At 38.6% G+C, this 24,339-nt stretch overlaps 2 protein-coding genes across 4 annotated transcripts; both read right to left on the bottom strand.

Moving 5' to 3' along the window:
- Positions 1-473: 473 nt before the first annotated feature.
- LOC103702756 (rhamnogalacturonan I rhamnosyltransferase 1-like) lies at positions 474-9,240 on the bottom strand. The gene is made up of 8 exons (XM_008785314.4): positions 8,567-9,240; positions 6,033-6,100; positions 5,842-5,930; positions 5,550-5,712; positions 4,989-5,278; positions 1,929-2,133; positions 1,431-1,588; positions 474-1,317 (listed from the first exon to the last, which is right to left on the bottom strand). Exons 1-8 carry the CDS (start codon positions 8,889-8,891, stop codon positions 1,053-1,055), a joined length of 1,563 nt encoding a protein of 520 aa, XP_008783536.2. The 5' UTR covers positions 8,892-9,240; the 3' UTR covers positions 474-1,052.
- Positions 9,241-11,422: 2,182 nt separating this feature from the next.
- Positions 11,423-23,440, bottom strand: LOC103702740 (NEP1-interacting protein-like 2). Of its 3 annotated transcripts, XM_039127211.1 has the most exons (6): positions 22,856-23,440; positions 19,591-19,769; positions 13,886-13,969; positions 12,902-13,066; positions 12,088-12,134; positions 11,827-11,969 (listed from the first exon to the last, which is right to left on the bottom strand). In XM_039127211.1, the coding sequence occupies exons 1-6, from the start codon at positions 23,085-23,087 to the stop codon at positions 11,951-11,953; spliced, it is 726 nt and encodes a 241-aa protein (XP_038983139.1). In that variant the 5' UTR covers positions 23,088-23,440; the 3' UTR covers positions 11,827-11,950. The 3 variants fall into 3 exon arrangements, with proteins under 3 accessions (XP_008783520.2, XP_038983138.1, XP_038983139.1); XM_008785298.4 differs by lacking the exons at positions 11,827-11,969; positions 12,088-12,134 and adding an exon at positions 11,423-11,781; XM_039127210.1 differs by having other exon boundaries at positions 11,822-12,134.
- Between the last annotated feature and the right edge of the window lie 899 nt (positions 23,441-24,339).

Genomic DNA, 24,339 nt, shown 5'->3' with positions numbered 1-24,339 from the left:
GAAGAATTTTGTAAAAGAATGTAAACAATAGTAAACGTAAACCTTTTCCCAAGAAAAGGCCAAAAATCAACATAACTAGGAGAATGCAATGAGACGGAAGTGCACACCGTGCGAGTACTTCCATGACGCACAAAAACGTCAGTTCGGTTCGCAGGTTGACATTGGTGAGGTTCACTCTGTATTGGATGCTCTCTCGGTATTTTATCAGTTCAATATCATTTGATATGGTACATATTTTATACTGAAAAAGTTTTTTAATTATTATTTGGATATGTCTTGATATTGGTTGGTATATTTTGATACGGATTAGTGAACACCTCGAAATGTTTTGGTACAGAATTTATATCGATTCGAAGTTGAATTTGAATTTTGTATCGATTTTTTTTCAGTACGGGATGATACGTACGAGAGGCATACAGACAAGAAGGTGTGGTCTTCCGAGATCATTCAGCTATATCATCAACCTTAGCCAATTAAACAAGAAAAGTTACATATCTTTTTTTTTGAAGCTGACTGAGAGGTAGCATTTATTAAAAAGATCCAATAAACAGAGATATGGATGGTACATATTCTCTTTCTTTTTGAGAATACTGAAGAACATCAAAACAATGAGAAAGGTGGTATCTTCGTTCCAACCTTCAAACATTCCCCCACTTAGTACCAGCTGCCAAGCAGCTAAGACGCTACCATCCCTTCAACAGGACTTCAACTCAAATATCAAACACCTAAGAATATTTAAAAAGTTGCACCATGGGACCAGGGCAAGGTCCTCGCATCCGTGGATTCTAAATGCCCACCATCGGCAAAATTACTTTTACACCAAATACATCAGCCATGTTGCATTGGCATGACAAACAAATAACGTAGGGGAGCACCAGCAGCAACTGCAGAGCACCGAAAAATTGCATTTGCTTTTATTGGTGCTGGTATTCTTCAACGAATATTCCTCAGAATGCCTGATTTGCTGGCATCGAGAGACCATACGGCCAAGGAACTTGGCAGGCTGTATGGCCTTGATCTCACAAATTTCTTGAGTTGATTGCTCAGAGACCTCATCCAACAGCACTTGAATTTCCAGGCCCGTTACAATCTGTTACATTAACGAAGCACTCATGAGGGTTTGCATAGAAGTAATCTTCCTCCTTTGGCTTGTCTATTACCACTTTCCGGCAGGCTGGCTGCCCAGATCTTCCCTCATGATCCTGTCTAACAGCAGATACAAACGCATCCCAGGAAAGAGTCTTATTTTCGTGCAAATCAACTAGTTTGACTAATTTTCTGCGATCCAGCAAAATACTCTTCTTGAACCCAAGGTACCTGCCAAAACATCAAAAGCATTAGCCTGGGTGACCAGTCGCATTCTCCTAAAGAAGAAGATGGACATTGCAGGACACTTTGGAAAGTGGCATGACCAATATAGGTAATCAGACCTGCGGTGGCCTTCAACAACCTTCCCCATGTTCCCATCGTATGTGGGAATGAAAACATCACTAGCTATCGAAACCATGAAATCCAAAGCAGCCATCTGGGAAGAGTGATTCTGAAATTGATGCAGATCCTCTGGGTCAAGTAGCATCTCCTTTCTCACCTGAAAATGAAAAATGTTACCATCATCAATTGAACACAGTGCCGAATGCCTATGAATGGAGTAGGGGCATGGAAGAAGGGGAAGCTGCAGAGAACTGAATATTAATACAAAGTCTTGATGCATTCCTAAAATGGAACAACAATTCAAAGCTTGGTCCCAACAAATGAGGAAAATTTTCATGGACATATTAGATATAATCTGGATTTCTGAAAAGCAACAATGATACTCAGAATCCAAAAGGAAACTTATTAGTGTTTCTTCAAAACCAAAGAACATAAAATACACAGCCATAGAAGCTTGCATTAATAGAAGCTCGCATTATGTGGTAAAAAGATCTTACGAGTTTCGGAAATGCAGCTCGTAATGCTGTGAGCCGCCGATCACCGCCATATATCTCACCCGAAGCTATGTAGATCTGAGTGTTGTTCTTGAAGCCTAAAGCCTTCAAAACCAGTGCAGTCTCCTCTGGTGTAAGAGGACACAAACCTTGCAGTCTCTTACCCTCGGAGTCAATCTCTTTCTCTCGCCACCATGGATATGCATACCTGAACAAGCACAGCATGTTAATCAATGGCAGAATATTGGCAAGACCTTTAAAAAGCAATTTTAGTACAAGTTCTTTTCCAGCACAATATGTGAGCTCAAGGGCCGTTTTAGATGCTCCAGGACCGATACCTGCAATACATGCCCACAAGAACAGTTGTCAAAGGAAGATGCCATATAAAAGATAAGTTCCAAGGGATCACGAGGGGCTGTTGATGCCCCCAAATGAACCAATTCCTGGAGTTCGGATAATTTTTCATTTTCCCCAAAAAATTAGGAATATGGGATCCACAACTCCCCCAATCCTTCAAAATTTCCTATCATCGTGCTTTCTTATTTTAAAATCTTCCCACAAAAGGAGATATGTGCATTGATTGGATATAATCCATTGTTTAAACGGTCACCTAATGTCATTGTACAGGTTTTGAGTAACGACCTATACAAGCCAATACGAAGTGAACCATGCTGAACTATGGTACTAGTACACTATGGCGATGCATCAACGTACCCATACATGATACAGGTGCCGTGCCAACTTCAACATTTTATAATCTTTTAGTACAAGCAGATATTGTACCATACCATAATATGCCAATAAGGTACCAATGCAAACCATGGACAGAATTACCGCCACCACAATGTGGCAACTCTAAAAGATGCATTGCTTCCTCTTAGATCTTTAAAGTCATACCAAACAACAAATGGAACAACTATGCAAAAAAAAAAAAAAAGGCTACCTTAGGGTATAATCTCTCTCAGCACTACCTCATGTCCCCCACCAGAAACCAGGGTAAGTCTTCTTTGCCTTCTATTACCACTCACTCAGTGAAGGCCATAGACCTACTAAAGGTGTTTGCAAGGTTAAATATAGGACCATTTTCTAGATACAGAGATCTTAGAGAAAAGAAGCCTGCTGCCCTTTACCTACCTTTCTGTTGCTGCTCACTTGCTTTGGTGGTTTTAGATATGAAAGCTGTTGTTGTTGCTTCCTGAGACATGAAAGACTATACAAGCACCCTTCCAAGGAGCCCTTTTAATACAGGAAATGACCTTCCTTTTTCCCTTTGTTTTATTTCCTTCATTTTTCATTTTTCGCCTTTTATTACACTTTACTCTCTTCGTATTCCTTTAGTTTTCTTATTTCCATCTCATCTTCGAAGCCTATCAGTTTCTTGCTTGCTGTTTATGCTTGCCACAGAACATGACTATTACCCTGTGTAGCCTAGATCCTTCCTCTTGATACTGGTGCTTCTTTGCTTTTATTTTAATAAATTATTTTGTGCAGGTGGCAGAACTCGAGATATTATACAATATACCTGGTATATATTATTTGTTAAAAATTTCACATGCAAGTAATCAACTAATCAGCCTAGGTTGTGGTTTGCTATATATCTTACTTCAAAACTTGAGAGGTTGTTTGCTAAATGAATCCCAAAGCTGATTAAAATAACCAAATGAACCTATAAAGCCTAGGATGAATCAATAATTTGGGAGTGTGGTACATCAAATAGGACCCAAAAGAAAAATGGATCAGGTTGTATTAAAAGAAAGAACAATTGAAGAATTAAACTAAAGACCATAGCTTTAGCCTCCAGTAAGTTGGACAAGGGAAAAAGATCAACAATTTCTACTGGTTTCACTAATTTTATTTCCAGGTTCAGTATACATTTTAAAAATTATAACACATTTGACAGAAATTTTAATTGTCAATGGATGCAAACTCACACAATATATCCACCGCACATGCATTGAGGCCAAAGGGAGGGTTTGCAATAGAGGGAGCCTAGTCAAAGGTCAAAAGTCAACAACAAATGCAGTGGAACAACAAAAAGATAATGAAGGAAACCAAATCTGAAGCAATGAAGAAAAAAAAGGTCAAGAATGCAATGAAGATACAGTTAAAATAATGTGTATCGGCATGAAAGAAGACGCTTAAAGCTTATCGAAATCCAAAAGGTAGTGGTTAAACTCAGATACAGGACCAATGAAGTGCATGCAGACATTGACTAAATAACAAGACAATAGAGAACATGCACAAGAATGCTTGGAGATGAATAAAACCAGAACAAAGCCCAAAGAGCCTTAGAACCTACAAGGCAGGGTTCCATGACTGGCAATTTGGTGCCACAAGCAATGGAATGAGTATTGTTTATGGTTATATGTCATTGTGTTGTAGACTCAATATGAGGACACTTAGAATTGAAATAGGCATGAAACCATATATTTACTTGATAAAGATACAGAAATTCATTTTCCAGGGTTATCATCAATTATGATAAGCAGCAGATGTAAGGAACGTAGTATCCGTTCCAACATCGAATATTCAGAATGATGCAAAAAAAGATTACTATAGGACCTTTCAGCAAGTCTTCTACTTACCATTGTTTTCCTTCATCATAAGATTTAATACTGCTACGCCACTACAAAGCATTCAACTCAGTCTTAGTACATCACAAACCCTCAAATACTTGACATGTGATCTGCTACAAGGGTGGCCTGGTGCATAAGCCCCCCACCATTGTGGAATATGTAGAGGGTCAGATGTACGCAGCCTTGTCCCCACGTGCACGGAGACTATTTCCATGTTTTGAACCCGTGACCTCCATATCCCAATAGAGCAACCTTACAATTAAACCAAGAATCACCTTCAGATGTGATCTGCTACTTGCATTAAAATTGTCTAGTTTTTTCTTTCCTCTTTTATGAGACACCGTTGGTCTATCCAGGCTCATCATCAGCTTACATCTAAAAGTAGACAGGCAATAAAATTGTCTATATAATTTAATAGACAAAATATAAACTTATTCTACATTTATCAAATAGAGGAACCAATAAGAACATGAGTTCAGCTGCAAACCTCATCCTCTTGAGTTCTTCTGCTTCTTCCACAGAGCAACCATGAGTGCAGCCAGAGAAAGCCAGCATGTCCATCTCATATCTCAAGTGTAAAGCCACAAAAGCTCCTCTTCCTTGAAGAATTTTAACCAATTTGTTACCCAATGCCTCAATTTGAGGAGTGAATCTTAGTGCATGATAATTCACACGACATCTGAGCTTCTGAAGCTCAACTGGGAGACCATTGTTTGCCAAACGGGCATCAGTCCGATTAAAATGTATCAACTTGAATTTGTTGAAAAGTGGCAAGATCTGCAACACAAAATGGAACTCAGAGACAAGACAACATACATTTTATTTGCTTCAGCATCAAAATTAGTTCAAAAACTGAATTTTGTTTGCATGCAAGAAGACAAAGTTCTCTAGTTCTTACTTCCCTTGTTATAGTCAAAAAGTACGGACCAAATCTGAATGTACTTACTGATGCCAATCATCAATCAGTTACTACTTCAGCCAGGCTATAGAAAATAATATAGATTCGCTAGTCTATTAAGTATATTAAATGTGAAAACTAAGATCAAACCTGTTGCAAGTAATATTTCTCATTTGACCAGCTCACAGGAGGCATCACAAGTGAATTATTTGAAGCATTTGGACCAAACTTCTTTGGGATCCTTTTAACAATATGCACTTGGTCTCTTAATGAGTCGATGAAATGCCTCACATCAAATATGTCTTCAAAATTGCTGGGAAAAGAAAAGCCTCATAAAATACAGTTTAACTTCAAATTTTGAGATAATAATCTTCTCAGGAAAGAAAAAAAAAAAAGATAATGAAACGACAAAGTGATGGTCCTTTTGAACAATGGTAATTACCTAGGATCAGCCCAGAATGATTTCTTGTCAAGCTCTGGAATGGCCAATGTTAGATTCAAAAAGCGAGCAACAGTCACCATGTCACAGATCTGAAATGACCCATTCATTAGTATATATATGTACATGAGAGGTGTGATAAACATGTCAGAAAGAAAGTAACTCAAAAACAGTCATAGGTAAAATTTACCCACCGCTGCACGCATTTGATTCAGACCGCCATTACAAGATACTTTAAGAACACCATTACTCTTATAAATTCCTGCAACATTGTTTGGTCATGAAGGCATCAAAACATTGCAGAAGAATCTGATAAGCTAACAACTTTTGTCACGAAAATATTATTAATTTACATTAAATAAAAAATAGATCTGTTGTTGCTTAAACCCTAACCCTGAATAAATGCAACCAGAAAACATTTTTCAGAAAATATCAGATTGGCATGGCACATCATTTACGTTGCTCCATATCGTCCGTGATTTCTTTTCGTTTGGTAGTGCATGATTTTAATTCTTTGAAGCTATCCAAGACCCTGGAATCCAACTAAATCAAGTACACATATAAAAGGCCTAAATTTGAAGGACAAGCATATGACTTGCAATTATGGTAAATGATTGTAAGGTGCAAGGTATGCCAAACCGGGCCAAACTGCCCAGTTCAACCCATACCAAGCCAAATCAGTGGGGAACCAGGCATGTTCAGCTCTAAATTCTAAAATCCACCTCGAACTGCCTCGAACCGCTCCAACTGCTCGGTTCGAACCGGTGTGAACCAATTCAAGCCTCCCTACCTCTTTAAAAGGTTTGAATCATGATCTATTGAATTAGGGTGAACCATCCGATTCACCCCGTACCGCCAACCGGCACGGGTTCCAGTACCAATTCGACGAACCTTGGCAAGGTGCCTCATGAAATGCATAGGTTGAAAGTATCATGGCTTGAAAGTATTTTGGTGAAATGGAGATGGAAAGATCTCTTCTTCTTTTTCCTTGAGTTAAAAGTTTGGTTTAAATAGTTAATATCACTATGACTCAATGAATATGCCAATGGGTTTCAGTTGCCATATCTTTATGATGAAACAGAAGATCATAGAAAGTGGGAGACTAAAAATAACTATGAATTAACTATGGCTTCATTGAATATGGTCAAGATTATTTGATTTATTTCTTCTTTTAGAATATGCAGCTGACAACATATATCTCTTATCCTCCTGAAGATTATATCTAACCTCAAAAGACTATCAGCATAGTTCCAATAGCGATAAGAGAATGTATAGATTTTTGGGAGCATGACGATTATTAGAAGTCCAAGATTTTTGCTCACCTACTATGATGTTATCTAAAAAGCTAAGGCAAGAATGTTGTATGGATGATCTTGTGATAACTTTTGATTGAATGAAAACAAGACCCGATGAGAATGGGGTGCTGGGTAAAGCTTAATAAAATGCATGTCAACATTAGCAAGATGTTCGGGTTGACAAATAGAATATAGCAACGCATTCCTCCAGTAGCTAATTGCCTTCTAATACCAAGAAATTCTTTTTCTTTTTTTTAAAAAAAATGCAAACAATTACATTATATTATTGTATCACCTTCTTACGAATCTACTTCCTAGATCTATGAAGGAGGCCAAAAATATGAAAAGTTTCAAGATAACCCCATTTGAAGATGCCAATCTATTTTTCAAGATTGTTGTGATCCCATGGAGTGTCATGGTTAACATTTGGAATATTGTGGTAATTATTGACCATTGTAGGTGGGATATAATTCAATAAAAAGTTGAATGAAAGCATCATGGCATCAATTCTCCCACATATATAGAGATGTCTATCAATTTCATTTTTAACTTAAGGCGAACATCCTTGAGGGAGTATATGCACCAATATGCCAAATCGTCCAGATGATTTCTGAAGCATTTAAGCATAATAGTTCAACAGACATGATCATGGGACCATGGGAACTTTTCCTTGAATTGTATGTAGTATGGAAGCAAGTTATGGCAAATACCTCATCACTAGCCATGATTGTACAATTGAATTTTCAAACTACATACTGATTAAGATTTTAATCTGTTTCCTATAATTCTCTGTTCCATTTATTATTGATTTGAAGTCAGTAAGACTTTTGGATCCAAATCAGGGGCAAGTATTGTTCAACAAAGCAAGCTGAGATAAAAGAGAAGGAAGAGAACTTGATACTCTCTCAAATCTCAATTATGATAGAAGCAGTATCTAGTGCTCATTATGAAAGGAACTTTATTTATGCATGGCCCTCATCTTTAGAGTGGCGGCCCGGTGGATGAGACTCCTCCGGGGAGGATCAAATATATGCAGCCTTACCATCATGCACGAAGAGGTTGTTTTCATGTTTTGAACCCATAAAGTCATAGTGGAGCAACCTCACGATTGCACAAAGGCTCGCGATACTACCATCAATGATCTCATAAACAAGCTACATTACAAAATAGATTTTATTTCTTTTCTTTATCTCCAATTGAGCAAGGATAGTCTTGTTCCTCGCATGAATTCCAAAAGAGTAACAAAATAAAATCGAAATACAACACAAGCAACGCGTGATTTTCATCGTCTTACAAAAGTGAAAAGAATACAAGATCCACTAAATCATCGATTAGCTTCTATATTCAAATAGAATTGGAATAGAAGAAAAGAGATTTTTTTTTGAAGGGGAGAGCAAGAAATGTGATGCGTGACGGCAATGGGCGCAACTTACTGGAGGGCAGCTGGGGCGGGGGAGCATGCGGCGGTTCCTGCGTCCGGATAGACAGGTTGGGCAACGCGGCATCGCCGCCAACGCGGCCGACGAAGACTCGGGTGGGATTCCAGGCCCCCGGTGGGGAGGAGGAGCCGGCGCCGCCTCCGGCGTGGGCGGAGGGGAGGCGAGGGCGGCGCCAGAGGTGGCCGACGGCGAATAGCTGGACAAGGCATGTCCAGACCACGATGCCAGCGCACGCCCTCATGAACCACACGTGCATCCTCGTCCTGGGGCCCGGCAGAGGCATCCCCCCGGCCGCCTGCGACGGCCCCGTCGCCACCATGGATCGGTCGCCTGAGTGGCGAGGGCCTCAGATCTGGCGCCGTCGCCGTCCGTGCCACCGCCTTCCCATCGTCCGGCAGTAGCGCAGGGCCCGAGGGAGCGGAGGAGATCGCCCGCGGGAGCTAAGCGGCGTCGGAGGCGACGATGACGACGACTCTCCCTTAAAGAGCGCAGAGGGGGGGGGGGGGGGGAGAGAGAGAGAGAGAGAGAGAGAGCGAGAGAGGTGTTCTGGTTTCCGAAGGTACGATCGGCGAGGAGAAGACCGTCGTCGGTGAGGGCGAAGAGGAAGAGGTATCTCAAATCGGGAGCTGGCTCGCTCGCTTTCTCTCTCTTTTTCCGTTAAGGAGAGGGGGAATGCCGTTACTTCCGTTGTTGGAGTTCGGGCTGGGTCACGGGCTACGACATCAGCTAGAGTGACGGCTCCTTGAAGCTGGCTCGACTTTTATTAATATTTTTTTTATTTTTTTAACTAAAAAAATTAACGTGTCATTTACTTCGGTAAATAAAATATAATTTTTTTCCATGACCATCCTTCTAAATATCAAATTTTGCATTATTATACTTCTAAATTAATATTTATATGTATACCCTCATAAAATACTTCTAATATATATATATATATATATATATATATATATATATATATTCATGCCATTTAATGCCGTTAAAAAATTAACGGTTTCAACTTAAAATAACTAAAATACTTTTAATGGATAGCGTGAAAAAAATATTTAAAATGCAATGACAATGGAGGACAAAAAAATAATTTTTAAAATTTTATTTTATTTTTAATTAAAATAAATATAGTTTTTATTAATGGTGTTAGAAGAATCATTATATTATGAGCATTTATAAAAAACAGTATTCTATAGGAATACAAAAATAAATATAAATTTTAAGAGATAATCCATGCAAATTTAAATTTTTAGAAAAATATTTATGCAAAAAAACTCAATAGAATCCTAGTTCTGTTATTCTTCGTATATAAAGCAAAACAACAACGTATGTGTCTAGAAACCTTCGTATAGAACTGCATATAGGTTACCATCTGGCCGAGTTATCCAGAAATAAGGAAATCAGAAATAAGAAAAGTAAAACCTGAGAGTAAGTATGCCGTAAATGACTATAATATTTGAATAAACTATCTTTTTATCAATTGAAAAACTATAAAAAGATATAAATAATACTTTAGTGCCAAAAAATATAACATGGAAGCTGTTCGAATTTAACAAAATAATATTATAACATATTATTATTATATAAAATTCTAATATGTACATATATTTATTGATATAGTAAAATAATATAAAAATATAAAATAAGAAGATCATGATCCTTCTTGTATATAATACGAAATAGAAAATATTGAATCTAGAAATATTTTAAATACAATATAGCAAGATCATAATCATAAAAATATATTAAAAATTAATAAAATATTAATGTAATATAATGTCCTGCACAAGATATTGGTCGGATATAATACTCATAAAAAATATTTTTATTAATATCAATATATATTAAGTAAATATATGTATTAGTAATATCATCAATTTACACATTAGTTTGACCATACTAATGAATTATTTATTTAATAAATTATACTAAACATATATCAGCATATATTTAAACAAATATGGTTATCAATGGCATCATTAATTTCCATATTAATTTAGCAAATAAATATTATTTAATACAAATTAAATAAACTAACAATCATCATATTAATGATATTATATTATTATATTTTGATGAAGAATTATATTTAAAAAGAGCAATACCTATCATCCAAAATAAAAAATTCTATTAATAACATCATTTATATAGACACGAACAAAACCTCTATTTAATTTAGTGCATGCGCGCGCGCGCATATATATATATATATATAAGTGGTAATTATTACCGATGTGCTCGATTTTTATCAGATTCTGGGAGTGAAGTAGGGATTATACGTAGAGAGAGAAAAAGGGAGGAGAAATCTAGAACTCATGCAGATGTAACCAAGACTAGCAGTTGGACATCATCAATGCTCTGCAGCAGCCACATGCCAGCAGGATCATGGACATGAATGACAAAGCTGATACCGAGTCAATTGAGAGGGAATCAGTGTTTTCTGAGTCGCCTTCCGTTTAAGGTAATGCATCACTTTGGTTATTTCTTTTAGCTTACAATGAATAAAGCAAGGTGATAGCGAGATGACTTGCAGGGATGAATGAGATCATGAAGATGCGATAGGTCTCATACATAACTGATGCAACCTGGTGGCCGTTTGCTTATTAATCATACATAAGCTAATATCGTTTAAGAAGAAGAAGGAGATAACACAAACAGTTAGCATGATGACAATACCTGGATCCGCTTAAAATGTAGCACTTTGTAGTACCTATGAACAAGACGACAACGAGTTTTGGGCAGCAACACATCCATCTACTGTTAGTAACCACATTCCTGCAAGTTTCTGTACTGGCGAAACCAAACACCAGTAGCTGCACCCTCTTGTAGACAAGAAGACAGTATAGTTCAAGTCCGTGACAAATAACACCAACGACTCTTATCACAAGATTCAAGAGAAAGAAGTGTCCCATGGTATAATAGTAACATTCGGATCTACAACTGCATGACTGCAGGTTAACTTCCTCAAATGAAAGATAGGTATTTTACATGTATCTTTACAGGACAGGATTGGACAGTGCCGGATGGATGATCTTGGATGTAAAAGAGCAGATGGCGTATACATCATCTTTGGTATATAAAATAGATGAGGACTACACATCCTGCCTGCATACGGGGCATGAGCCATGCCTGATGAGCCATTTGTCCACACATGACAAGTGAAATGTATGCGAACATAGCGGCAACCTCCTCACGGTATCCCCAGTCACCATGTCCTAGCAGACAAACAAGTTATTAGCCCCCTTATACAATGAGATTTAACCAAAAAATGGCAAACAGATTATGAACTCTCAGGGGATAATAAAATCTTAGATGTAAAATTAGTAGGGTATCTATCTTACACTTTGGTGCAAAATTAGCAGGTTTTCAAGATTTGGATGCCAGTCAAACCAATAATAAAATTCTGGAGATGGGAGAGAATGCGCAATAGTTAATTATAAAGTCTTGCAGTGCAATTGATCACTTGAAACTACCTACAGTTTTCCATTTTTTTATGTTTTTGTGCGACAATGATATCTAACCTAAGAATTGTAGCCACCAGTCTGCTCTGGTTGATAATCCAATTTCTCTGTTAAAAAAAAGAGAGAGAGACTTGTGAGATAATATTCGTTTACTAAATACTTCTTAGTGAATATGGATGTTGTCATGGGGCCATACAAACTGCTTCTTCATATCAAGTTTTAATGTGATATCTAACACAAGCTCATGTGATAATGTTGAGTGCACCTAAGTCCCTGTATATTGCACATGGATGAAGAAGTGAAATAAATGAATTCATTTATTATGTCCAATTATTTGGCTTGACTATTTCTCTTGAGTGCTCATACCAGATAGAAGGCTGGCTAACTCATTGACTTCTTATTTGACCTGAAACATGGCCCTCTGGAGTTTATCATGTGATGGTCTTGAATGAAAAATAATGTAGACCTATTCAGTAAATTTTTGGAACAATATGGACACGAGAGGTGGAGAAATGGAGGCAGAAAAGCAAGGAGGTGGGGGGTGAGAAAACATGCCTAACTTATATTTTCACCATTAGAATGGTACAGTTAAATTGCATCGACTTCGATACAAGTTACAGAACACAAATTAAGCTCATAAAACTCTGTTAATGATAAAAGTGGCCAACCAACAAACCGTTCCTGATCAAGCGGGGGGAAAATGAGCTAACATAATAATAATAAAAAAAGTTCAGTCATATATGAAAGCAATTCCAACTTGGATGAACCAAATAAGACCATAAATATAAAAACTGCAGAAAAGGAACACAAAATAAAAAAGCAAAAGGATAAACTATATAGAAAATGGTTTTGAATCTGAGAAACTGGAAATTACCTGCAGACAAATTGCACAACATATGCTTTCTCTGCAGCCATCTTTTTTCTCATCAGTTATTACATGACATGGTAACTTCTTTAGTGATTCACCTGATAGACCATTTGACGCAACCTCTCCAAAGATATCATACATCTCATCCTGGCCTAGGTCTGAGATGCTAACCTGTATGTTTAACATAAATAGATGATCATAAATATAAATCATTTTTTCTGAGAAAAAAATATATATCAATTTTTTTCAGCAAAAGCAGCATTTGCCCAATGCTGACTCTTAACCAACCCTGAATAAAGCACACCAAAAAGTGTATGTGAAAACAAAGAGTTATTTCAGGAACCATTATCATATCAACAGTTTATATTAACAAGACCAGTAAACTTAGAAGTTAGAAGCAAATTAAAAATGACAAATGCATGATGAATATAGGTTGTCAAGAAGTTTATACCTTTCATGGAATGGGAAAAGAAAGAAGTTAATTATCTGTTTGTTATACAAACCAGATACTGTGCAAAAAGCACAACCCTTAAGCAATATTCACATCATTACACAACAAAGCACAGATAAGCACTAAAAGCTACCTGCCTTGACAAGCTTAATCCAATTTTCTATCTTTTATGATAAACACTACGAGTACTTATCTCATTGAATGGTTTCATAAAGTTAGCATATATTAAAAATTAATTAAAATTAAAAAAATCAGCAAGAAAACTTCACATTGGAAATAAATACAAGCAAAGGTACAATACTTGCTATGACAAGTTACAAAGTCAAGCATGAAATATTTCCACCACCTATTCTATTTGAGCACCCAGAGTCGATTGATAAATTCCAGGTTCCATGAGTTTGCATATTTTTCAAAGGCTCACAGCACAGAGATAGAAGCCAGAAGCCTAGATTAATTTCTCTAGTTCAAAATTTCAAGTTGACTACTGCATGATGATCAAGGATACACACGAAGACTGTACTGAAACATCACAAACTAACCTGCCAGCGGTATGCCGTAAACATTGCAGGTGCGAATTGTTCATGTACCAACCGACCATGAAGGAGCTCCTCTATAAAGTCTGCCTGAGAAAAGAAAAAGGATGAAATGTTAAGTGACTTTGAATAGTGGCAAATCTATTTATCTGAGAATTTATAAATTATAACAAAGCAAATTTTTCTATCATAGGCATGAGAAGTACAGTGTATTACAAAAAGGATGAAAACAATAAATTTGAGCCTCCTCCACATTAGTTTCAGGAGACCCGAGCCAACTTCAGATCTAATAGTATATTTATGCATGGATCGTAGCATGTCTGTCGTACACAATGGTATGGCTACTACATACTGATATGGGCTGGTGATGGTAAGTACTAAATATATTATTTGGCAACTACATTATGGTATATATGATAACACAAGAGTACTATTCAGATAGATGCTTATTAACTTAGATCTTGAGATATAAAATCCAACTGCCAAAGAGAAGACATAGAAAGACTATTTGACTTATTCAGTCTTTTATGTCAAGTAGATTACTGTACAACTTAGAAGGAATACTCTTGTAAATTGATTATCAGAAGTTCAAGATTGCAAATTGGAACAGGCAATTCCTTTCTTGATTTAGTAGAAAGAAAACAAAAGAATCACTTGAGTGAATATTGAGGTAAACATTAATGTAAATGAATGGTGTGAAGTGCAAAATATAATTAAACACCAAATTATATTGCAGTTATATAGTAAAAAAACCAATTGAAAACGGAAACAAGGGTGAATGAATAAGCATTTGGTACTTGTCCATGATTTTAAAAGCATTTATTGTTCAAATGCAAAGGGGATAAAGTTTCATCCCTGTATTTCTCAGCAAAAGAAAAGACACACCTTCAATCTTGAAATGGTTCCATCATTCTCTTGTGTAGCTACAATCTGCAAATTAGTTATCTATAGTCTATCTCAAATTCTATATCCCCACATGGCTTTAGAAATTGCAGGGCAGACGGACTGAGAAACACTTCAAATAGTAGCACACCAGGCATGATTATGATTTTTTTTTTTTAATTAGCATCTAGATGCCAAACTGGTATATCACCGATGCCAAAGGAAAGTTATGCTGAATGGACCTATACAATGGAGCTGACCTCAATCAGAACCAGCTAAATAACTTATTTCTGTTTATTTTAACAGTTAATCAAACATGAGAAAAATTCTTATTTGATCTTTTCATTACAAACATCCTGCAATTTCTCTCCCTTCATTTAAATCACCAAGCAGCAAAAGCTAAAGGCTTCATGATTTTGGAAAAGAAAGACATGTTTTTGCATGATCCATGGCTCCTAGAGTTACAGCAAACTTGCAGCCACATCAAACTGAACTAATAGTTTTACCAACCTTCCACACGCAAAAAGTGATCCTACTCAGAATGGGCAGGAGGCAAACATAAGTGATCCTAATAAGAAATAACACCAAAACAAAATGTGAAAAGAGTATTTGTTGCTGGTTGCAGTTAGTTCGGTATGAAACTGACCAAAACCATGAGGCGGATAAAAACCACGCCGCAGAACGGGAGCTCGTGTGGAACCTTGGATTTCTGGCGTAACAGCGGTGGAACGTAACAAAATATTACGGCCGCGTAACATAGGGGCCTACGCTACGGGGAACTCGGCCAAAATATCGACACCCGAAGGGCCCGGCACGCACAATCCTATCCTATCCGAGCCCGTCATTGCACTTCGGACAGCCGTCCGTAGCATCATAAGGAGCACCTCCCTTTCGAGGTACCAAAATGGTACGGTCTTTATTTGTGTTGTTGGTTGGTCTTTCTCAACGTGGTGTATAAGCACGAAAAACCATTCTTTACAAGATAGGGCCGTTCACATGAAAGAAAAGAAGAAAGGATTTCTTCTTTTCTTTCGGTCGGGCGCATTTCTCAAAATCCTCCAGGATCACAAGTGGAACGCTAAGCAAGGGTGGGGAGGCTGCGAGCGGAGCGTCGAACAGAAAGAAGCAAGCAGGGGAGAGTCGACGTGTTGCCGTAGCGCGCCGGAGAGCAAGCGTAGGCAACCCTAGTTTAAATAAGGCTACTATAGTAAGTAGCTAGCTAGCGTTTTTAAGCTGGCTGCGTTTTGTAGCGCGCGTACTCTTCTGTGGAGTCGCACGGAACGAGCCTTGTCTTCCCTCCAACGACTAGCTCCCGTTTCTTGTTCCGGTCTGACAACGACCCTTCTCTTGTCGTGGAAGGACTTCCGCCTGTGGTGTGGTCCAACCCATGGGCGGAGTCGCCCTCATCCCCCCATTGCTCAGTGCTCCCTGCAGCTTCGCTGGGCTTTACCCGCGTGGACGCGGGCTTCTATAAGAGAATGAGAAGCTCTCTCTTAACAATAAAACGCGAACCGCGCGGAGCCCACCCGAGTTCGTTTTCTGCCGCCACTGGGTGGCCGCTGGGGAAACACAGCCCGGCCCCCTCTCGGGAAACGGGGGTGGGGGTCCAACAAGCACTTGCAGCAGAGGGGGGCCCACAAGCACCCGGCCCGCCCCTTCTTATTCTGTAAAGCCGACCTCTTTTTCGCCAGTGCTGACGCAGTGCGCGCGTAGATAAGGAAAGCAAAATCCCAGTGGGGGCCGGTGCCTTTTTACGGCCTAAACTCCTCTATTTGTCAGCCGTGGGGAACTACTTCCTTTATGTCTGAGGCGGGGGGAGGGGGATGGGCCTACCTATCCCGATAGGACCCCATAAAGGGAGCAGTTGAGAGGTTCCATATTGCCGAGCCGAAGGGCAGAACTTCTGTACGTGATCGTAGTATGTCACGTCGTCTCGTCCTCGCAGCATCGAAGAGTACCTATGCACTATGTTCCGGTTCACTGATAAGGAAGATAGAGTTGGGGTGGGGGTCTACGATGTGATACTATAGTATGCCCCGGGGAGAAAGATGCGCAACTCAAAACGGAAGCAGGAACCGTGTTGTCAAAAATGTCGGGGGTTACAGATCTCTGATACTACCATCGATCCGACAGAGCGGAACGACCAGAAAAAGAAGTGGAGTTAGAAAGCCGTATGATAGGTGGTAACTATCTTGTACGGTTCGGGGGGTAATCGGCGTACTCCGGGGGAATATTTGGCTCTATCGAACATACAGGGAATTGGAGGTAGCATTCCACCGATGTCAAGTCATGGACTGGTTCCTCCAGCCCTTTTTCTATGTGTTGGTGTTCTATATGACCGACATAAGACTCGACTTGCTAGATATTATGGAGGTTCAGTGAGCACCATGCCGAATCTCCCTACCATTTCCTTCTCTTCCACTTTGGCCAATATGAGTTCACCTGGCACTAGCAGCTTTATCGGGGAATTTCCAATCTCAGTAGGAGCTTTCCAAAGAAATAGCTTAGTAGCCACATTAGCAGCGCTTGGGATGATTTTAGGCGCGGCGTATTCCCTTTGGCTATATAATCGTGTGGTTTCTGGAAATTTCAAACCCGATTTCCTCCATAAATTCTCCGATCCAAATGGCAGAGAAGTTTCCATATTTCTACCTTTTCTTGTTGGAGGGGCGACCGTCCGTTGAACTACCAAAAAAAGGTCAAAACCAATGTGATCATGACATTGTAGGTGCTTGCGATGGGACGGATGCGACTTCCCTCATAAGTAATGGGTGGCATAGCCCGTAGCAGAAGTCCCCTTTTTTGATCCATTTCTTAGCAGTTTTGGCAAAAAATAACCGAAACCCAAAACTAGGGTTCATATTCAGTTCGGTCTTGGACGAAACAGATTTGTGTCAGCCGAAACTCTTATTCTGAAACTTTTCATATTTGCACTAAAATCACAGAACTTAGCCCTCCAAACTTACTGCAGCCTTGGTTCAACTTTTTAATCAATAGCAAACAAGTAACTCCATATGCTATAGTAACTGCTCCTTCACCTCAACATGATTCTTCTCCAACAGAAACATGGAAAGATAAACAATAGACCCAAAAATTTTGTCAAAGCCTCCTCCAAGAAAACATCCACACATGTCATCTCCTTCCAACCCCAATTTTATCCTCATCAGGACTTTAATACCATTTACAACCTCGAGATATCAAGCTACCACTTCCAGTACACATATTTAATGAGGTAGCGGACCTGTTTCTGCTCAAATGTATAGGATACTCAAATATTTGTATGTATGACAATTTCTATATTTAGGATGGTGATTTCCCATGCTGGCTCCAAAGAGAACTCACCACAATGAATATGACAAAAGCTAACCTACATATCATAGAACTCACAATTCCACGAGAGAAGTTTCCAGAAGAAGGAAGTGCGTTAGGAGATGGACTAGCCCTTGCCAAAAGAAGTCCAACTGTTTTGCTCTAGCCAAACAAAGAGCAAAATCCTTACGTGGCTAGAAGTTTAAACTAAAGAAATCCTCCCAATCAGACATTTAATTCACCAAACTTAAATAACCGATGAGGTTTTCAACAGCATTCATAGCAAAAGCAATGGAATGTTATTATATTGGATTTTTTGTTATAAGTTTAATTTTTTTTAATTAGATAACCAATAGATATTCCCTCTTTTAGGCATCATCTATCCCTAGGAGATCCCCTCACCAAGCACACTAGCTCATACACCAAAATTCCCCCTGTTCAAACACTATGTTGCCTGAGTTTGACCTTGATCCTTTAATTCAGCAAAAGTGCTCTAGCCAAACAAAGAGCAAAATCCTCAGCAAAACTAAACAAATCCTCCCAATCAGACATTTAATTCACCAAACTTAAATAACCAATGAGGTTTTCAACAACATTCATAGCAAAAACAATAGAATGTTATTATATTGAATTTTTTGTTATAAGTTTAATTTTTTTTTATTAGACAACCAATAGATGTTCCCTCTTTTAGGCATCATCCATTCCTAGGAGATCCTCTCACCAAGCACACTAGCTCATACACCAAAATCCCCCCTGTTCAAACACTATGTTTCCTGAGTTTGACCTTGATCCTTTAATTCATCCTGGAAGCAATCACTCTGATGGTCCATTCTCTTGAACAAGCGACAAATCATTAGATTGAAAATTCAATGCCTAGTGTTATTGAGTGGAATCCAGAGCATCTGGGTACCTTCACCCTCCATTCTCTCATATTTCGCTTCCTTACCAAAGCTCCAAGTCCTTCCAAATAAGATCATTTATCCTTATGGCAGTTGCATTATGTCTTGGCATGTTTCAACACATAAACTGTGAAATCAAGCAAAATATATTTCAATTTTTGCAGCTATTCCATTGGTTTACGTCAATATTCATGTCTAGGATGCAAGGCCCTATGTAACACTGGCATTTAGAAAATACTCAAAGATAAAAAATCAAAAGAAAAAAAAAAAGAATTGTATTGTAACATTCGGATAGATGAAAAAATTCAAACTTGCTCGAGCAGAAATTTCTCAGAGGTAACACAACAATAGACTTGTTTGTGGGCATGCAATGTACATATATGAGACTTGTTTGCTGGATGTGCCACTTTCAGTTTAATAAAATGGAAAGGTAAAACAATGTGTCATCAAGAGCAATTTCCTTGGTAAAACATGGTAAAACAAAGCCCAAGAAGCTCTAAATGTAACAATTTATAAGTAAGATATGCAATGATAGGCAACATTTTACACCAGATAACAGCACAAACAGCTTATCCCGCCTAAGTCTGGCAAATGAAAAGAGTAGCAATGTTTTGTACAAACCATGGATGATGTATTTCGAGAACCAGATCGCTCAGAGCACCAATAGGCACGAGAAGCCTCTAAAACTTCAACAGAAAGAATAGCTCCAGCAACAGCTCCTAATCCTGCTCCACGAAGGACACCACTATCAGAAGCCCGGCCTGCCAATGCACCAGTAACTGCTCCAGTGAAAGCTCCAGCTGCATGTTTGACCAATCAAAAATGCTGTAAGATTAGGAGTACCAATGCATAAAGAAAATGCAGATCCTCAATAATATAATGACATCATTTATATAATACCACTTTATTAAAAAAAAAGGCATTTAAAATTTTCTTTAGCTATGAAGAATTATGTACTTTCAAAGAGGCCCATATGGCCATATTCACCAATTTAAGAATAGTGGACTTACTACTTCCAACAATAATCAAGAGTGTGAGGAATCATCGTATCCATTATGAAGGATAAGTCTTCATCAATTCATAAGCCCCTTGCCTATTCTACTATTGACTTTGTAAGTTGGTTTAAAGTCACATATCTTCTGCTAATTTTTTCACTGAATCCACCATCAATATGATACCTAAGCATAAGTAATTTCAAATTATAGGTTGGACAAGCTGGAATCACATCTAATACAGAATAAGTTACGCCTCTAGCAGCAACTATAGTAGACTGAGATACTTCAGGACCTCACTTTTTATCAAGTACAAGCATTTATTATTGGATTGTGAAAACTATTTTCTTCTGAATTAACTTGTATTTTGTACATCTACTTTGATTTCTACACAGTTATGAATGTGCATGTGCATGCATGTGTACATGTGTTGCAGATCCAATTCGAAGTCAAATCCACATTTTGTGATTCTGGATATTTCTACTAACATTTTGTGAATCTGGAATTTCAACTATCATGATCGATGAAATTTGTACTTTTAGTTCAGATTTTTGCACACTTTGTTCAGCGTTGATGTCTCATAATCTAGGGCCAACCATACATACAATCTGGAGACAACACTCATGTCTGAAGCAGAAATCATAACAAGAAGATGGGTAAAGATAATAGAAGATCTAATTTTTTTCATTCATCAATTAAACTGATTATGGCCTCTTGTTTTATCCTTATAAGGCTTGCTAGATATAGTGAATATTCACATCTCTAAAGGATCCAACATAGAAAGCCATCGAGATCTTTTCTACCACAATCCCGATGAATTAAAAACTTTGTAACTCAACATAAACCTAAAGCAGAATTATGAGAAAAAACATCTTACCTAGACTAAGGCTCAAAAAATTCCTAAAAGAATAGCCCTAAATTTAAGTACAAAAATTAACAGAACTTATCTGACCTACTTCTCCAGAGACTAGAGAGAATAGCAAAACAATTGAAATAGAATAAATTAACTCAATACAAATTAAAAAAACCCTAAACTATATCAACCTATGTGCATGAATATATGCAGACTTTTATGTTGTATGTGGACATAGCCATATTGAGAGAATCAGACTGTGCAGTTCTCATTATGCCTTTGATCATGAAGTTATGGATTATCTTTCCATAGACATGCATTATGATTGGTGTATGCAATAACCTGTAATCTGGTGCCAACAATTTAAGACATTTACCTCATTATCTAAAAGGATATCACCCTGAAGACTCATAATGCACATCCCTAACCACATTATTGTCAATTCCACCATCAAACACGTAACAAAAAGTAATCCAATATTAGCATGTATTTTGATGGTAACAATTTAGGGCTTGTTTGGAAAATCCAGCAGGTTTGGGCTGGATTTGACAGTCTATTTAGATATATCAACACAATCCCCCCCCCCTCCCCCTTGGCCCCAAAAAAAAATCCTATGGGAGGAGAAAAAGAACTCCATGGGTCTTTTTTCTTCCTGCAACCAACAGGCCCATTGATGGGATTTCGACTAAGGTTAGGACAAGTCTTTAGAAGCATATGGGCTGGGCAAGCTAGTAGGCCAGTTCCTGTAGGAAATCAAGCACAATCTTGCTGTATTTCCCTAACAGGCCCTTAAGAAGATGCATCTCACTGCTTGATTACAATACCATGTTTTAAGCTCTTGATGCACATCCACTGAAAAAGAAGACTTAACAAGAAATGTGATTTCCACCTCATATTAATCATGGGACCCATTTCTGGAAAAGGAGGGAGGAAAAAGCAGGAACCTATCATCACCTTTCAAAATGCCCAAGGATTTTCAGGCAGCAACCAAAAGAAAAAAAAAATGCACCCAAGCATTGTGTTTCATCTCACTCCATATGAACAAGTATTACTCTAACTTTCTCTTTACCGCTTTCCCTTTCAAGAACCCACAACTGCAGTGTACTCAAAGCTTTAATGTTCAGCTGTTTCCAACTACGTCCTGAATTTTTGTTCCTAAAATTGAGAGTAACAAAATCAAATTTCCCATAGATATCATCCTTGATGCTCAAATCTCCTAGAAGTAATACTTTTATTTCTGAATTAGCATCAAATAAAATCAACACTCCCTATAGATTCATATTCAGCTTCCCAATTTTCCCTTCTTTAGCTTGTAAGCATCATCACTTCTCTGAGTCCATGTCCCGAAACTCTTAGATAAGTTTCAGGTTGAGTTATGCACAACACAGCAAGAGAACGTGGCAGCTGAATTTCTCATCAAAGTGCCTAGTTGTCACGTGCACTTGCCTAAGAACTTAGCAACTAAAGGAACTTCAGATGATATCTAACGTTCATTAACATCCCTAGTTGTCACATGCACTTGCCTAGGAACTTAGCAGCTAAAGGAACTTAAGATGAGATCCAAGTTCGTTACAATAACATCCCTGTAGTTCTACTCCATTTTTATCCCCGTCCCACTGAATTTTCATGCCCTTTATGAAACATGTGGTTAAATCCACCTTCTATCAACACCGAACAGTTTCTGCTTCCAATCAGTTTTTTCGAATGACTGAAAGAATGTCACCATGATCATCATGTGTATGCGCGTGTTTTAACCAAACTCACCATCGAGATTATTCCCCTGATCATTCTGGCATCATGAAATCGCTATTCAGGCTTGGACTTTTAGCCTCGTTGGAGTTCAGAATATGATATTTGGTATAACAGAACCGAAATTAATCCTTTTTCGCAAAGGAATTGAGTCTAAAAGAATAAAAATCGAAAATTTCAAGAACCGCAGTACAATCAAGATCCACAAACATGATTAAGAAGCTCTCCGAATCCCAGGAAAGCAGAATTGATGGAAATCAATAAAAGGGAGAACGATAGAAGGTGAGATTACCGAGTGCGAAAAGCCCAGTGAGCGCCCCGACGAGCAACCGGGAGATGTAAAGAGACGCGCCCCTGTCGGCGATGCCATTACCTCCATCGCCTCGACCAGCGACCGAAGTCGCCGTGGAGAAGGATGTGCTCGTGCTCATATTCTGCCGCGACCGGCCGCAAGCAACACAGACGTCCTGTCCATTCTCGAAGAAGCTACTACAGCTGCAGCGGCCTCCCGCCACCGCCTCCATCCAGAGGGAGACGAGGAGGAGGAAAGAGCAGATGCCCTATTCCAGATAATTCGAACCCCTTTCTGCTCTAAATTTCAAATCAAAAAGACCCCATAGCATGATCCCTCCCTCCCTCCTGAGGCCGTGTTTTCGAAGGAGAGGAGGTGGGGGGGGGAGAGATTGCTATGACTATTGTGCGTTAAAATTAGGGGAGGGGGAGAGGGATAGTTTGAGGAGGGCGTTGGGAGACAAGAGGGAAGAAGGGTCGACGGGGAGGGGTCGTCCGGAAAGAGAGGAAGATAGCCGCTTGTCCAATGCGCATGCGTGTCTTTGTGTCGACAGCGGATAGAGCTACTCGTGCGGCCGGGTCACGCGAGGTTCCAAGAGTTCATCTTCATTTTCTTTGTTTCTCCTCTATGTTTCTCTTTCTTGGCCCTCGCATCTTATCTGCGAAAGATTTTTGCTAGATTGTGTAGTATCTTGCACCAGATTGAAAATTTATATTTTATAAAAAATATTTTTCTTTGCAAAATAATCTGCTTTGAACTTTCTTTCAACCATTTTATTTTTATCATTTTTATTACTTACGAAAATATTTTTTGCCATGCGCATTCATCATCACTATGTGTACATATTGACTGGAAGGTGGAGTGCAAATTTCTAGCAAAAAATATATTAATGTTGTCTGAATTTGTAAATATAGAAGTAAGGTGGATTTTATGCAAGGATTTTTACCAAAAGAAAAAACCCTAAGACTCAATGGTGGGAGATAATCTGCACCCGCATGCTTCATCGTGGAAGTGCAAGAAAGAGATGACAACATTCCACCTCCATCCAGGAGAGAACCACTACGTAGAGTCCTCTTCCTTTTTTTATTGGTACATATTCTTCGAGTATATGAACATTCTAAAGTCTAAGATGGTGTTAAATTGCACTCGAACAGCATCAAATTGCAAGCAACCACTTCCAAATTGCATCCAAAGTTGTGTGGAATTGCCATCACGCGCTATGAACTTGTGCACTTTAAAGTGAATCAAACTACGATACAAAGCGTTCGCCCTGCTACCAAGAGGGCAAATCATCCATCTACTGTAGTTGCCCGCCCATGTTCCTGCAATTCGAAAACGGAGTCTAATTTCTCACAAGGTGGAAATATATGTGGCCGAATTGTTAACATCTAGTGAGTCGAACCTCATGAAAACAGTAGGGGAAGTGGCGCAGCTCCCTCAGTATCATCCAAAGAGACTCTGCGAGTGCAGTTCATAATTCGAAT

The sequence above is a fragment of the Phoenix dactylifera genome, chromosome 6 (assembly GCF_009389715.1).
Source record: "Phoenix dactylifera cultivar Barhee BC4 chromosome 6, palm_55x_up_171113_PBpolish2nd_filt_p, whole genome shotgun sequence".
NCBI classification, from domain to species: domain Eukaryota; kingdom Viridiplantae; phylum Streptophyta; class Magnoliopsida; order Arecales; family Arecaceae; genus Phoenix; species Phoenix dactylifera.
The sequence above is the reverse complement of the archived record's forward strand: the minus strand, read 5'-3'. Positions and strand labels throughout refer to the sequence as shown.

Bases quoted from the DNA above. Each gene is read 5' to 3' on its own strand.
- LOC103702756 (XM_008785314.4), bottom strand. From the start codon at position 8,891: ATGGTGGCGACGGGGCCGTCGCAGGCGGCCGGGGGGATGCCTCTGCCG. The intron at 5,931-6,032 runs GTGGGTAAATTT...GGGTCATTTCAG, and splicing joins TGAATCAAATGCGTGCAGCG to ATCTGTGACATGGTGACTGT. The intron at 1,318-1,430 runs GTCTGATTACCT...ATGTTTTGGCAG, and splicing joins GTTGTTGAAGGCCACCGCAG to GTACCTTGGGTTCAAGAAGA.
- LOC103702740 (XM_008785298.4), bottom strand. From the start codon at position 23,087: ATGGAGGCGGTGGCGGGAGGCCGCTGCAGCTGTAGTAGCTTCTTCGAG. The intron at 13,970-19,590 runs GTTTGTACAAAA...TTCTTTTCTCAG, and splicing joins CTCGAAATACATCATCCATG to GCAGACTTTATAGAGGAGCT. The intron at 11,782-12,901 runs GTAATTTCCAGT...TTTGTCTGCTAG, and splicing joins GTTGTGCAATTTGTCTGCAG to GACATGGTGACTGGGGATAC.